Genomic DNA, 13,721 nt, shown 5'->3' with positions numbered 1-13,721 from the left:
AAAAAAAGTTCTATAAGAATCAGTTTTCGCATTCTCGATATCATCCACAATATCGAAGATCGGGGCCTGCCCCAAATTGCAATATTTTCGAAAAGACCCTGTAGCTCAGAAACGAAGAGGGCTATACATTTTTTTACAGCATCTTTTGTTTGACAAAAAAGTGGGAGGTTTGTGCAAACCGCATCCTCCTATCTTTACTAATACCGGAGATGCCGTATGATTTCAACCAAAATGGGACACCCTGTACTATGTACTAAATAGTTCTGAACATGGAATCCACACATAACTGCCGCCAGAGACAATTTTGTATTATTAAAAACAATTTTAAAAGTTGCTACTTTTTCATTATTGTGCCTGCACCCCCAACGCAACTAATTTAAAGTCAAAAATTAATTTTGTTTTAATTTTTTTTATAATTCTTGTAATATTTTATCGAAAAATGAAAATAATCCCAAATTTTAAAATTGTTGTTAATACAAGAATGTTTCTGGTAGGCCTTATTTAAGGTTAGCTCACTAATGTTAACTCACTAAAATTTGATGTTGGTCCCATATCTAGAACATATACCTAGTTCATTGAAATTATAGCAACCACCTATGAATGTAGTTATTGTTTCTATTGTAAAATTGTATAATTTCCGATTTACCAATAACACCTGGTCCTAATATATGGAAAATATTTTTGACGATTTAATATGGGGGCTAGGATCGTTAAGTTACTATTTTTTGTAAATGCTTCAGCCAAAAATTACTAGTTATAATCTTGTCATAAAAAATAATGAAGCTGGATATTTAGCTTCAATTAAAAAAATTACATAGTCTAATGGAAGATCAATTTATTTACCAAATCAAAGACCATCGTTTTTTCTTCGGAATGTGATTGACAGTTATCTTACGCAGTTTGTCAAACGGTACTCCTTTTCTCGGTTTAAACAAATTTACCTGTAGGCCGACTTTGATTTTCTTGGTCAAAGCACCTTCGGGGAATATGGCCTGGACCTGTGGAACTACCGTACTAGACACCATACCACCCTCTGGACCAATGGCGTGGACTTCTTGCCGTATCCTGGATACAACGGCGAAATATTGTGGAAAATCCTGCGTTACTATTCGAGATATCCTGCCTGATGAGATATCTTCCATTTGATTTAGATCTTAAGAATGAAAAGAGTTTAATAACGATCGCATTTTCTATAATAATAATGTTTTTACCTTCTGCATCGAAGCTGTCGTGAAGGACTTCGTTTAAAACCTCTTCTGTGGCGTCTACGGTGTGTTCTTTCCAGGATTCTCCATTGTCTGATCTTAGGATTACTATTTCACGTTCTTTGCCTCTTAAAGCAGCAAAATGTGGCACTTCAATTATTACTGGCCTAAAATAGAAATAATATGGGTTATATAAAATTTCTTTCTCTTAATCTCTTTCTTTTAATTGAAGGTACATAAATGAAGATATTCTAATTTCACTATTTAGTTAATTTTTTTTATTTTTATTTCTCTTTCGAATTTACTTCCACTATACAAATGCCAGTTTTTACATCAAATTAAAAATGTATCTTAGGGATATAATAGTCAACACAATATTACTGTAAAAGGAAATTTATGATTACATTACATTTTATTTATTACATGAATATAGAATACAAAACGCGTAAAATATATACCTACGATACGTTCTGACATTTCCGATTATACAGGAAGTGTCTGGAAATGGGGAATTTTAAAAAGAATATACACCATAATATATTCTTACAGTTGATTGAAGAAATAAGAAGATGCGCAACCTTAGGGACAATTTCGTGGAACAAAACCTGTCCGAGATGTAGCTGGCGCTACCGTCGCCGCTAGTCAACCTGTCGGAGATTTAGTTTAGCTCTGCGCCTCTGCGCGCTGATAGTCGTTTACAGTGCAGATGATAAAGAATACTGTACCATAGTTCGGCTTTCAGTTAACAGGATATACGTTAGTAGTACGTTAATATTGCGGATTTTCTATCATTAAACAATTAATAATATAATATTATATGATTAAACAAAGAACGGTGTCAGAGTTGGCTTGGAACTGAAGATCTCTGTTATTTCATATGTAAAATATTATGATAAATGTCAATAGTCGTCATTCCCAAGCCAACCAAACGACTTTTTTTCGATCATACGAAATATTCAGTACTTATAAAAGAATTTTTACTTTTGTTATTTATTCTATGTTTAACACGAATAAATTTTCAATACATAAACGCGGATCCAAAGATATTTTCGTCAAATGTATAACAGATATTACACATTTTAATATGGCAACACTGTCGCTTTCAGTTCCACACCGTCTTCGATACTTCTTCGCTGGCCGAATTACAGAAAATGAGTGTTTTATACGTTGGCCGCAAAACGTGTAGAGGCTCCACCGTACGTTAAGACGTAATGGGAAATCAAATCAGTCTTTACGAATTTGATCATAAGGTTGCGTATCTTACTAATTCTTTCAATCAACGTCCTTACCCTAAAACATTCAGATTTGTATCTATATTATACAGGGTTGTTCACCACATACGACACGGAGTATTGTAGCTAAATGATTAGATTTTTAGAAATTGTAAGTATTGGGTTCGTTGAAGGACTATTAGAGCTACAATTTAAAAATGATTTTACAAGATACAGAGTGTCCCAAATAAATAAAAAATATCAAAGTTCTATTTTTTAAATGGAACACCCTGTATATTATTATATTTTTAGTTTCTACGATTAAAATAAAGGTAAATTTGATTAAGGCTTATTATACTTAAACGTTACCGTTTTTGAAATATTTTCAATTTTGTGAAATTGCAGTAAAAATTTTAAGGCTTCATTTCTCCAAGGGTATTAAAGTGTTTAATACTAAATATTTACTGAAGTCTATTTATTGATCAGTTATTGTGTTGCAATAATAAAAATAATACTACCTCATACAGAGTGTCTAAAATTTATTTTAAATTATTTCTAGCTTTAAATGGCAATAACTTGTTTAATTTAAATAGAACGCCCTGTATATTTTAGGAGAATGAGATGCACACTTTAATTGTCTATCAAACTGTATTATACCACTTTTTACCTATCCCTTCAAGTTTTCGTAGAAAATGCATTTTCTTATAATTTAGACCTCATTTATCAATAATTTTATCATCTGGGTGTATATTTTCTCGATAGATTGTTTTTTGATTCATCTCAATAACTTGTTTTTAGAGATATTCGCTTTTGAAGAAGACTCTAACATTTTTTCGTATTTTTCTACATTAAAACTATGTCTTTGCTTTTGGTCCTAATCAAAATACCTATAAAATAGTGTCTATGATGCATGTAATGTCAGTGTCTTTGAAAAATCATATTATTATTGTCTGTTGCGCAGTTGCTCTAACAGATATGGTTTGAAGTCCAAAAGTTAACGTCTACTATGATCAATTAAAGCAGCTATAGCCGATACATTAACAGTTAAAACCATCTTTACTAGAGTAAACGTCAATAGACAATAATAATATGACTTTCCAATAACAGTGATATTACAAAAACAATAAACACTATTTTATAAGCGGTCATGAGGACCCAAAAGCAATGCTAAAATTGCTGTAAATCGTTAGTCTTATTCAAAAGCGATAAAAATAAAGCTATTGAATGAATCAAAAAACAAACTATCAAGAAAAGACGTACCTAGATAATAAAATGATTTTTAAATTCTTTGCTTTGTTAACATATTCCACAAGGTGTGTCAAACTTTCACCAAAATATCAACATTTTGTTTTACCTCGTATAATTGACAGATGGAAACTTTCATTTTTAATTTAGAAAGAGATATTAAAAAGTAAAATATTTTAGCTACAAATTGCTTAAACAATCATAAAAATCGGCCCACTGGAACAAAATATATTAAACTTTAAAATATATTAAAATTTTAAGGTGCCCATTTTTCGTGCCTCATTTCGGCCCTAGTAATATTATCGTTTTTAGCAAAATGATAATATTACCAGCCCATTTGTATGTAAAAAGAAAACTATTTAAATCTTTATAAAATAGTATATCATTAATTACCACCATTATTTCCGCCCAAATACTAATTAATTACATACTTAATTATGTTCGTTAATAAATTATTCTAAATAAATGTGGATTTGAATCAGAAATCAATATAATAATTAATTTTTTAATGTTTCTGTTGTTATAAATAAGCATTTGTCAAAAAATTTAATATAATTTTTAAGGTGTTACTTTTTACCACACTGTCTAATACACATACAAAATTCAGTTTTTTAGTATTTGGAGCAATTATTATTAATCAACGCAAACGGTCAATTAATGTAGTTTGAATACTGGAATCATATTAATTGGTCCTCTTTAACAAATATTTAAACAGTTTTTTTGTTTCTTAATGAAATAAACAAACTATATCGACAATATTAGTATCTGTACTCTTTAAAAATTTGGTATATCTTTAAAAATAATCTAAAATGTCAGTATTCCATGGGTATATTGATAAATGAGTTTTAAATTATAAGAAAATGTATTTTCTATGGAAACTTGAAGAGATAGGTAAAAATGGTATAATACAATTTGATAGACTATTAAATTGTGTATCTAATTCTCATAAAATATACAGGGTATGCCATTTAAATTAAACAAGTTATTGCCGTTTAAAGCTAGTAATTATTTAAAATAAAATTTTAGACACTCTGTATGAGGTAGCATAATTTTTATTATTGCAACACAATAACTGATCAATAAGTAAACTTCAGTAAATATTTAGTATTAAAAACTTTGATACCCTTGGAGAAATGAAGCCTTAAAATTTTGACTGCAATTTCACAAAATTGAAAATATTTCAAAAACGGTAAGATCAAAGTGCGGTAAACCTTAATCAAATTTACCTTTATTTTAATCGTAGAAACTAAAAATGTAATAATATACAGGGCGTTTCATTTAAAAATATATAACTTTGATATTTTTTATTTATTTGGGACACTCTGTATTTTGTAAAAATATTTTTAAATTGTAGCTAATAGTCATTCAACGAACACAAAACTTACAATTTGTAAAAATCTAATCGTTTAGCTACAATACTCCGTGTCGTATGTGGTGAACAACCCTGTATACTAAAAACATTGTATGAAAGGTGTAACCCTCTATATTTATAGTGTTTATAGGCGTTGTGACTAGCTGCACCTTTGCTATCGGCATGGGTCGGATCAACAATGATTGAAATAATTCTGTAAATTGTTCTGATTTTACTTCGGCAACCAATTTAAGAAATTCGAATATTTACGGGCTCTTATCACTAGCATGAAAACAAACCGAAAATTAAATAATATGATTTTTTTGACAATATTTAAACCCGCTTTCCATAATATAGTAAAACTATTCAAAACAAGATGAGAAATAATAGATATATTATGAAGGTTTTCTAATTTGATTAATGAATATTAATTAATAAATTTAGGTTACGTTACATGCTCGTAATAAATTTCAATAATTTTTTTAATAAGGTACCATTTTCAGTTTTATTCCAAAAAAGAAATATGTTAGACGGTATACATATATAATAAAATACATTTAAAAATTAGTAGTAAAAAGTTCTACATATCTTTATAAATTTAATAGCCAAAATTTACCTTTATATCGGTTTATTAGATTTTTTCCATATTCATTGTTACCTCCTGGTTAACACTATTTTAAAATCGTCCCACTGTACTATTTTAATGGATAACTAAACGGTGCTCAAAATTGCGATTTTGTATTGAATAAAAGTTACTTCGCCGATTACGTTCAATTTGCAACCAAGCCGTGTTTATGTAAGTGTTCCTTTTTCATGTTAAACACTATAGTTGTATTGAAAAACCGCATTTTTTTTTGAAAAATATGTTTTACAAATAGCAAACTCAATTTTTGTACATTTTCAGGACCATAAGGAAAAGCCAAAAAATTGATTTTAATGAATTAACATGATTTGCTAAAATTTTTCAGTCGATATTTGTTTTAGCCTCAGTACCAATCGCAAATCCAAAAATACTCTATCACAGTGTTGGCAAATATTTCACTCATTGTCAAGATAAGTTATACTTGCTATGCTTTCTATAAATACCTACCCTAAAAATTTAGCACCAACAGGTCCCAATTCTAATACTCTACTAGCCAAGGCTTCTCCTTCCATCAAAGGTGGCGGATGAGGAGTTCTCTGTGGCCTGACATATCGACACGTAATTCTAGTTGGACTAGCGGCACACCTTGGCGGTACTATAACTCGTACGCCGGAATGTCTGCACCCTCGCATAGCACCACCTCTAGCATCAACCAGGAACGACACCAGAAAACTAAAAAATCGAAAAAAAACATGTATTTAAAAAAATACCATTTTTGCAACTTTTTTTACGAAAAGCTTGCCAATATTATAGTAGGCGCAGAAAAAAAATCGGTTTCAGCTGTAATAGCGCATTCTCACAACTCGTGTACTTGGTAAGTAGTTTTACAGTGTCTGGCCGGAGTGCAGCGTAGTTCCTATAATAAATAACTTAGAAAATCTGTATAGATGCCCGACCCACCGGGTGTATACCCTGTATACCAATTACAAATATTTGTCAAGTACACAAGTCGTGTGAATGCGCCTTAATATGAATTGCTTAGCTTTAAGAGTCCATTTCACTAGTCCGAAAAAGTAGCAAATAAGCGTTCGGCATAACGTTATATTATATTAAGTTATATTATTAACGTTTTATGTAAAACTGGCTAAGTATTTTTACATAAATGAAGAAGAAAATTAAAGATAAAGGATGATGCTATATCCGTATTGTAGCACATTTTTTACAACTCTATTTTTAAGATTTTTATGGTCAAACGTCAACAAAATGTTCCTTATGTTTGGACTAGATTTTCTAGAAAATATCGACGGAAATAGATTGAAGTTTTGTGATTACAGTGATATATAATTTATATGGTTTTGTATCAAATTACTCGCTATTTTATGGCAAATGCTAAAGCTCTGCAAACCTTAATCGAGCCTTAATGAAAGCTCGTGTGTTTGGAATTTTGGATGTGGCTTAACACGACAGGATCGGGCTAAGCCTTAGGTAAATTTCTGAAATATAATATAATTTCCTTCAGGCACATACCCGCTTTACCTGGACCTCTGAGAGCCACCCGAACAGTACAGCGTAATAGACTCTTAATGCATCCAACTGATGTTTAATTGTAAAGATATAAGAAAAAAAAAAGAAAAAAACATTCTCTCTTAAAAATTAAATTAATTCAAGGTTGAAAGTATTAACTTGTGTATCCGCATATAAGCCCAAATTAAGCTTTTAGATATGGCATTCTAAGTATAAAGAAAGTCTACCTATGTAATTTGAAAGGTCAGTTGTTGATGTGAGCAAGGAGATTTAAGTGTAGCTAAGAATAACCAAATTAAAAAAATGAATTAATTTTTTGACAGAGAAAAGATAGATATAAATTAAATTTGAGTTAAGTGGCTGTGGCGTATGGAAAGAAAAATTTATATTTGACACGTGTTCTTAATAGCTCTGTATAATATTTTTAGAAAAAAAATCTATCTAAACTAATCTATTAAAATAGAAAACAATGAACACAATAATGCTCCAAACGTTAGAATTGCTGTTTGAAAAAGAGAAAAAATATATAATGTATGCAATAACTAACGAAATTCAAATGCCTATATTGTCTAATCTACTATTATTGCTAATCTACTTATTATTTTTATAGTACCGGGTTTAACTAAAAATCGACGCCGGCTGTATCTCAGAAACTACTCATCGTATCATGGAAAAAAATTGGCGCCGGGAGGCACGTATAGCCGCCCATACTTGATATTTTTTTTATCTCAAAAACTGCGACTTTGACTGATTTTGATGTTATTACAAATTTTGTTGCAAATATTATTCCTAATCTTAAATTGAAAACTGCGTTTCGCTAGCTACTGTAATTTTGGAGTTACGATTTTTTAAAATTTTTAGCTCCTTCCCATACCCCCTTACCAACCACCCACCCCCACCAAAAACTAATAGCCAGATTCTCGGGTGCCACAGTATTTTTGTGCCAAATTTGGTTAAAATCGGTTTAGCGGTTTTTGAATTATCGTGTTACAGACGGACAGACAGACAGACAGACAGACAGACACCATGAAAATATTTTGTATTTAGGTCATTTATGACCCAAGTAACTCATTTTGAGTGAAATTAAAAAAAAATGTTTTTTTGCCGACCTTAATAGCCTACCATACCAGTTGGTATGGTCGGCTAAAAATAATAATATGTAAATCGGCTAAGAGAAATAACAGGAAATTTTTTTCAAAAAATGTCTGCTTGGTGAGGTATTTTAAATATTGCTATTGCAATCAAGGAAAATTGGTATTTTTTATATAGTGTATTAAATATATATATATATATATATATATATATATATATATATATATATATATATATATATATATAATATATATATATATATATATATATATATATATATATATATATATATATATATATATATATATATATATATATATATATATATATATAATCTATATAGCGTATTCTTAGATCTTAGATCTATTTTATAGGTATAGTGTATTAGATCTATCTCATAAAATAAAGCGATGGGGTAAGGTTAAACTTGCTTTTATTAACGCAAGGATAACTTTGGTTTGGGATATAGCATTTAAACAAATTGAGGCACATTTAAATGCGCTTTCTTTAATAATCCTAATACATAGGTACATATAAGCTTTGACTTAACATATTGTATTCTGGTAGTTAGAGGGCGCTATTTGACACCATAACATATTGCGCGTTTACATAAAAAATATATGTAAATGCCAAGCTATAACTCTTTTCCCTTTTTGCAGAGTTAAATAAAAAACTAAGTTTCCAAAAAATCAGTGCCTACTGCATCTTTTTATCACTGACATATATCCTTATGGTTTAAATACATACCATAAAACATTATGGTTTACGATTTTGCACATATATATTATAGTTTACGATGTTTTATGGTTTTACCATAAAACATTATGGTTTAAATGCAATTCAATACTACATTTCGCTTCTTACCATATAGAAAAACAAATTAAATAGTCATTTTAAATATAAATAAATAACTTACTTTTTCCAATGCAATTTCCTTTAGAAGAGCACGAAAAAATGAAGAAAATAAATGAATTTTATAAAATAATTCTGAAGTAAATACTAAAAAGTAATACAAAAGAAGTAATAAGTAGTATAAGATATTCACTTCAGCTGAATCTTCATAGCAAATCTATTTACAATTTTACTGCCTACTATACTATATTTCGATAGGTTAATAATTAGTAAATTATATATAACAATACAAGAATATATTACACTACTAATAGTGTAATACATCCTCATATTGAAATATGAAATTTACTTTACTAATAAATACATCCAAATTCAACATCTAATTTAATTAATAATACCAACAAGAATTTAAGTAATTTAAAATATTGTAATATTAAGAAAATTAAAATATTTCTAGAAGAATGCCAGACAGAATTGATCAGTAGAGATCCAAGTTATACCAATTGATAAAAAAAAAGTTTTAACTAAATCAAATGTGTTGTAGTGGTAGTATTTCCAAAAGATTCAACTGAAATGAACACGCTAAATCAGTAGGTACCACTACTAGATCTAACTTGTAAGGTACAATAAAAGAGGCTTATGATCACGCGGGCTCTAACTCTTGACTCATCATACAAAGCACGCTTAATCATAAAACATTATTATCACATTGTATACGAACTTATTTCGTTATTAATATGTACGCATAAGATTTCTTACCCAATATTGATCGGATGTCGATTGATATCGATGTTATCAGGCGAGTATTTCTTGATGTATTCAACATAATTCCTGGAAACATGTTCAGGACTAATGGAGTCTTCGATATGCTGTGGAGGAAACATGTTGCTGTCCATACTGCTAGCCATTCTATTGGAATCGATTCTTTCGTCTCTTGTTACGTCGATGGGTAGCGAATCGTCTCCTAAAGATTTCATTTCATCCGCCGTCAGGTATCTATAAGTTTGATCTCCGATAACTGCATCTTCACCTGCAAAAGAAAATATTTTATTAATAACACGTTTATCCCTCAGTTAATCCAATTTGTTTCTGTAAATTTGATTGACTATTCATATGGTTTTTTTTTCTATTCTAGTTTTAACGTTAAACATTAACATCACATAACTCGTTAGTTGTTGCGTAGTGGAGAACATTTCATTCAAACATCTATTTTAAAAATATAGTTTTCCTATGAACCAAAATAATTTATTCATGCCTTTTTCAACAAACAATACTATATACAGGTTGATCCATAATACTGCAATAAAATCTAGACAATTTTTTTTCTAGATAGATTTCCAAAAAATAGTAAATTATTTTGTATGTTTTTACTTGGTATAAATTTTTATAGTTACTTTGATCAATTTTGTATCTATTTTTCAATGGTATTTTTAATAGCAAATTAGGGTTGATTATTAAATAGTTTCAAGGTTTAAAAATAGGCTTAAAAATAAAAGTATATAGAACATTCTATTAGTATAAAACTTTACATAAAAATTTAATGCATGTTTTTAATAAAATTTATCTTATATTTATATAATATTGTTTAGCATCAAAAATGTCTAAATTATTTTCAAAAAATATTTTTAGTAGGGTATGATTATTATAGAAGTTATGAAAACAAATAATATAACGACATAAATATTTTGGATAAAATTATATATATGTATTAAAATCCTATTAAAAACGGTAAGCTATAGGATATGAAACTGTTGTTATCCTTAGAATATTCTTCAAACATTTACAGGGTAAAGATGTGAAAAATATATTTAAGCATATTAATAAAGCAAAACAGATTTGCGATACTAAGGGCTGGCAAAGTTTAGTCTTGGGTCGAGATTTCCGTATGTAAGAAGAGTACAATGCGTTTATAACGTACTGAACAAAGAGAGAACAGTAAACACGTTGCCAAACGCACGAAATAAACCGAGAAACTGCACACATTGCTAAGAGACGAGCAAGGGGATATAGCAGATTTGTCGCAGTCCACCGGTCGACCCAATCAGTACCACATCAGAACCTAAAGTTCTAGGGAAAGGTGTACATCATGCGTTCAGCTTCACGATTTAATTACGGCTCGCGATACTTTATTTGTTTTATTTATTAACGAGTCGTTGTAATTTTCCCCAGAGCTTGAAAATGTTTGAGTGCAAGTTAGAAACACTTGCATTTTTGGTAAAAATAAGTGGAATTGAGTTGGTATTCAACAGTGGTCGCACTATTATAACTCTGAATTCAAAATGAGTCGATATCTCAAAATCTATTAAAAATAATTGATAACCTAACGATATCCTTATAATTCTATTTCAGATGCTCAGAAACATATCTAATGATTTTATCTAGTTATATTTTCGAAAAAAACGTCGTATAAAAATAAGTGATTGGCGATCGTGATTTTACTCTACCTGACAGGGAAAGGCGTACCGGCAACGCCGCAACAGCACATCGTCGCATTTCTTTCACTCCGACTTAAGAAGATTCCTATGCGATTTACCTCCACACATGTAAGTTCCGACCCAAAAATAACAGTTGCCAGCACGGTATTACAAAATGAGAATACTCATTCTTGCAATTATATTTTTAATTATTTACATATTGCATATGGTAGGTATATACATATTTGCAAAGAAATATGTGATGTAGAGAGTTCCTTAATAGGAATTGAACATTATAAATATTGATGACGAAAGTAGAATTCTTTAGTGTGCCAGTCAAATTAATAATAAGTGGTATTTTAATTTGTAATAATTTTTAATTGGTATTTTTCATCAAAATTAAACCAAAAAAACTATATTTAAAATATTTGTGTCTTTTGATAGCTATAAAATGAAAATGTCTACATTGAGTGAAATTTTAATCCTAAGATCATAGCGTTATATTATGATGTAACGAAACATTACATCATATGCAATGATCCTTTGGTGATCATATGTTACCATTCCATGAAATTTATATAGATTCTACTTTATTCCACATAAAATTAGAAAAAATATAATAATCACAGTATGTTTTGAGCTCTAAAACCTAATACAATATACAGTCATCGATTGTGATCGTTTGATGAATCATCCTGTATACAAAACTTATGACTAGAAGTTGTAGAAGATGGTAATTGAAAGTAATTTTCACTCCATTAAAGATTATATACCTTAATAAAATTTTACGAGATGAACAGATAATATGTTTTCTTATTAAGCATGACAAATCTACTTAGTAGTAGATTATGTGTGACCCGAATTATTAAATAATAATTTACTCACAGCTGGTTACTTTAATGATGTTAGATCTGGTACTTAAATACATATCTATTTTAGTGTCATTTTTTTTCGTAAGTAAATCGGAATAAATTATTAAAAATTATTTAATCGACAATGCAAGGCCATCGTTCTCCTACAACTATAATTGTCAATGGCAAGGTCAATCGCGTAGTTTAATGCTAGTACGTCATAATATTAAATGTCTAGATTTCCATTATCTTATGTCATCTTCTGTCTATGTTTTTGACCGTGTTATTTAATTTCCTGTATAGACTTTAAAAATAAGCAATTTTTTGATAACAAATTATTTATATCCAGATTATGTTCCAGAAGCTTTATGTTATGGGTGAATTAAGATATGTAAATTTTCAAGCAAACATAAACAATGACTATTATTTTAAAAGTTTATGATTCAACAAATAAAAATAGCATACAAAAAACCAAACCAAAATAGAGATGATGAGAGAGTGGTTGGTGCATTTAATGACATTTGACGGTGGAAAAAATGACAATACAGATAAAATTAATTTCCGTCAAGCCAGTCCCACACGATGCGGCAAACACTTTCCAACATAGACACATGAATATTTGCCGCATTGTGTAGGAGACACACTTGTCAATTGCAATATTGTAGAAACCTGTGTTACAACATTAGACAACGGTGGACGCATCGTATACTTAACGATGTTATTTTACTTTATTTTATTTACTAGTTTTATTTTAATTACAAATATCAAAATTCATTTAATGTGGAGTTCTGTACCTTCGATTTCTTTTAGAAATTCAATTCACATATATTTTTATACAAACATTATCGTTAGTTAGGTTTTATACATATTATTTAATATAACTGTATCTGGTGATTATTTTTTAAAACCTTTAAAGAAATTATTGTTGCAATAATTTTTTATGTATATATTAATTATGATGTAGGTTTATCATAATTATTATAATTAATATATTATTATTAAATTAATATATATTATATAATAATTATTCGATGATTCAGAGGTGTAGAAACAACAATATATTAATTCAACATATTATTTTATTTTTTCTTTCTAGTCTGCTGCACAGCTGTTTCAGCAGTTCATGAAACTAGTCGCTATTTGTTAATAAACATAATAAATACTTTTAAAGAAATTAATTTAAGAAATGTTCATACTTAATAAAACCAAGATGTTCTTTATTATTAATTTTCTTGTAAAAATTAATTTATTAACAAATTACTATAGCTACTTTAGTTTGAGTTTTGTTTGCAACATTATTTGTGTATATGTTACTTTAAATGTCCGAAATGCGGTAAAACCTAGGATTTACAAAAAGCAAGTGGTAGTAAAAACCAAGCAACCCCACCAAATA

At 29.2% G+C, this 13,721-nt stretch overlaps 1 protein-coding gene across 1 annotated transcript in view; it reads right to left on the bottom strand.

The window, feature by feature from the left end:
• The window catches only part of LOC115886167, a 123,468-nt gene that overhangs the window by 100,690 nt on the left and 9,057 nt on the right, over window positions 1-13,721 (bottom strand). Inside the window, exons 2-6 of the mRNA XM_030905245.1 lie at window positions 9,823-10,093; window positions 9,128-9,145; window positions 6,103-6,327; window positions 1,212-1,372; window positions 942-1,153 (exon numbers count right to left, since the gene is read on the bottom strand). Coding sequence (XP_030761105.1) covers window positions 942-1,153; window positions 1,212-1,372; window positions 6,103-6,327; window positions 9,128-9,145; window positions 9,823-10,093 — 887 coding nt within the window. The remainder of the gene's footprint in view (window positions 1-941; window positions 1,154-1,211; window positions 1,373-6,102; window positions 6,328-9,127; window positions 9,146-9,822; window positions 10,094-13,721) is intronic.

This window comes from Sitophilus oryzae, unplaced genomic scaffold (assembly GCF_002938485.1).
Source record: "Sitophilus oryzae breed Bouriz unplaced genomic scaffold, Soryzae_2.0 scaffold_1126_pilon_pilon, whole genome shotgun sequence".
Classification (NCBI taxonomy): Eukaryota; Metazoa; Arthropoda; class Insecta; order Coleoptera; family Curculionidae; genus Sitophilus; species Sitophilus oryzae.
Note: the sequence above shows the minus strand (reverse complement) of the source record. Positions and strands in the feature narration are given on the sequence as shown.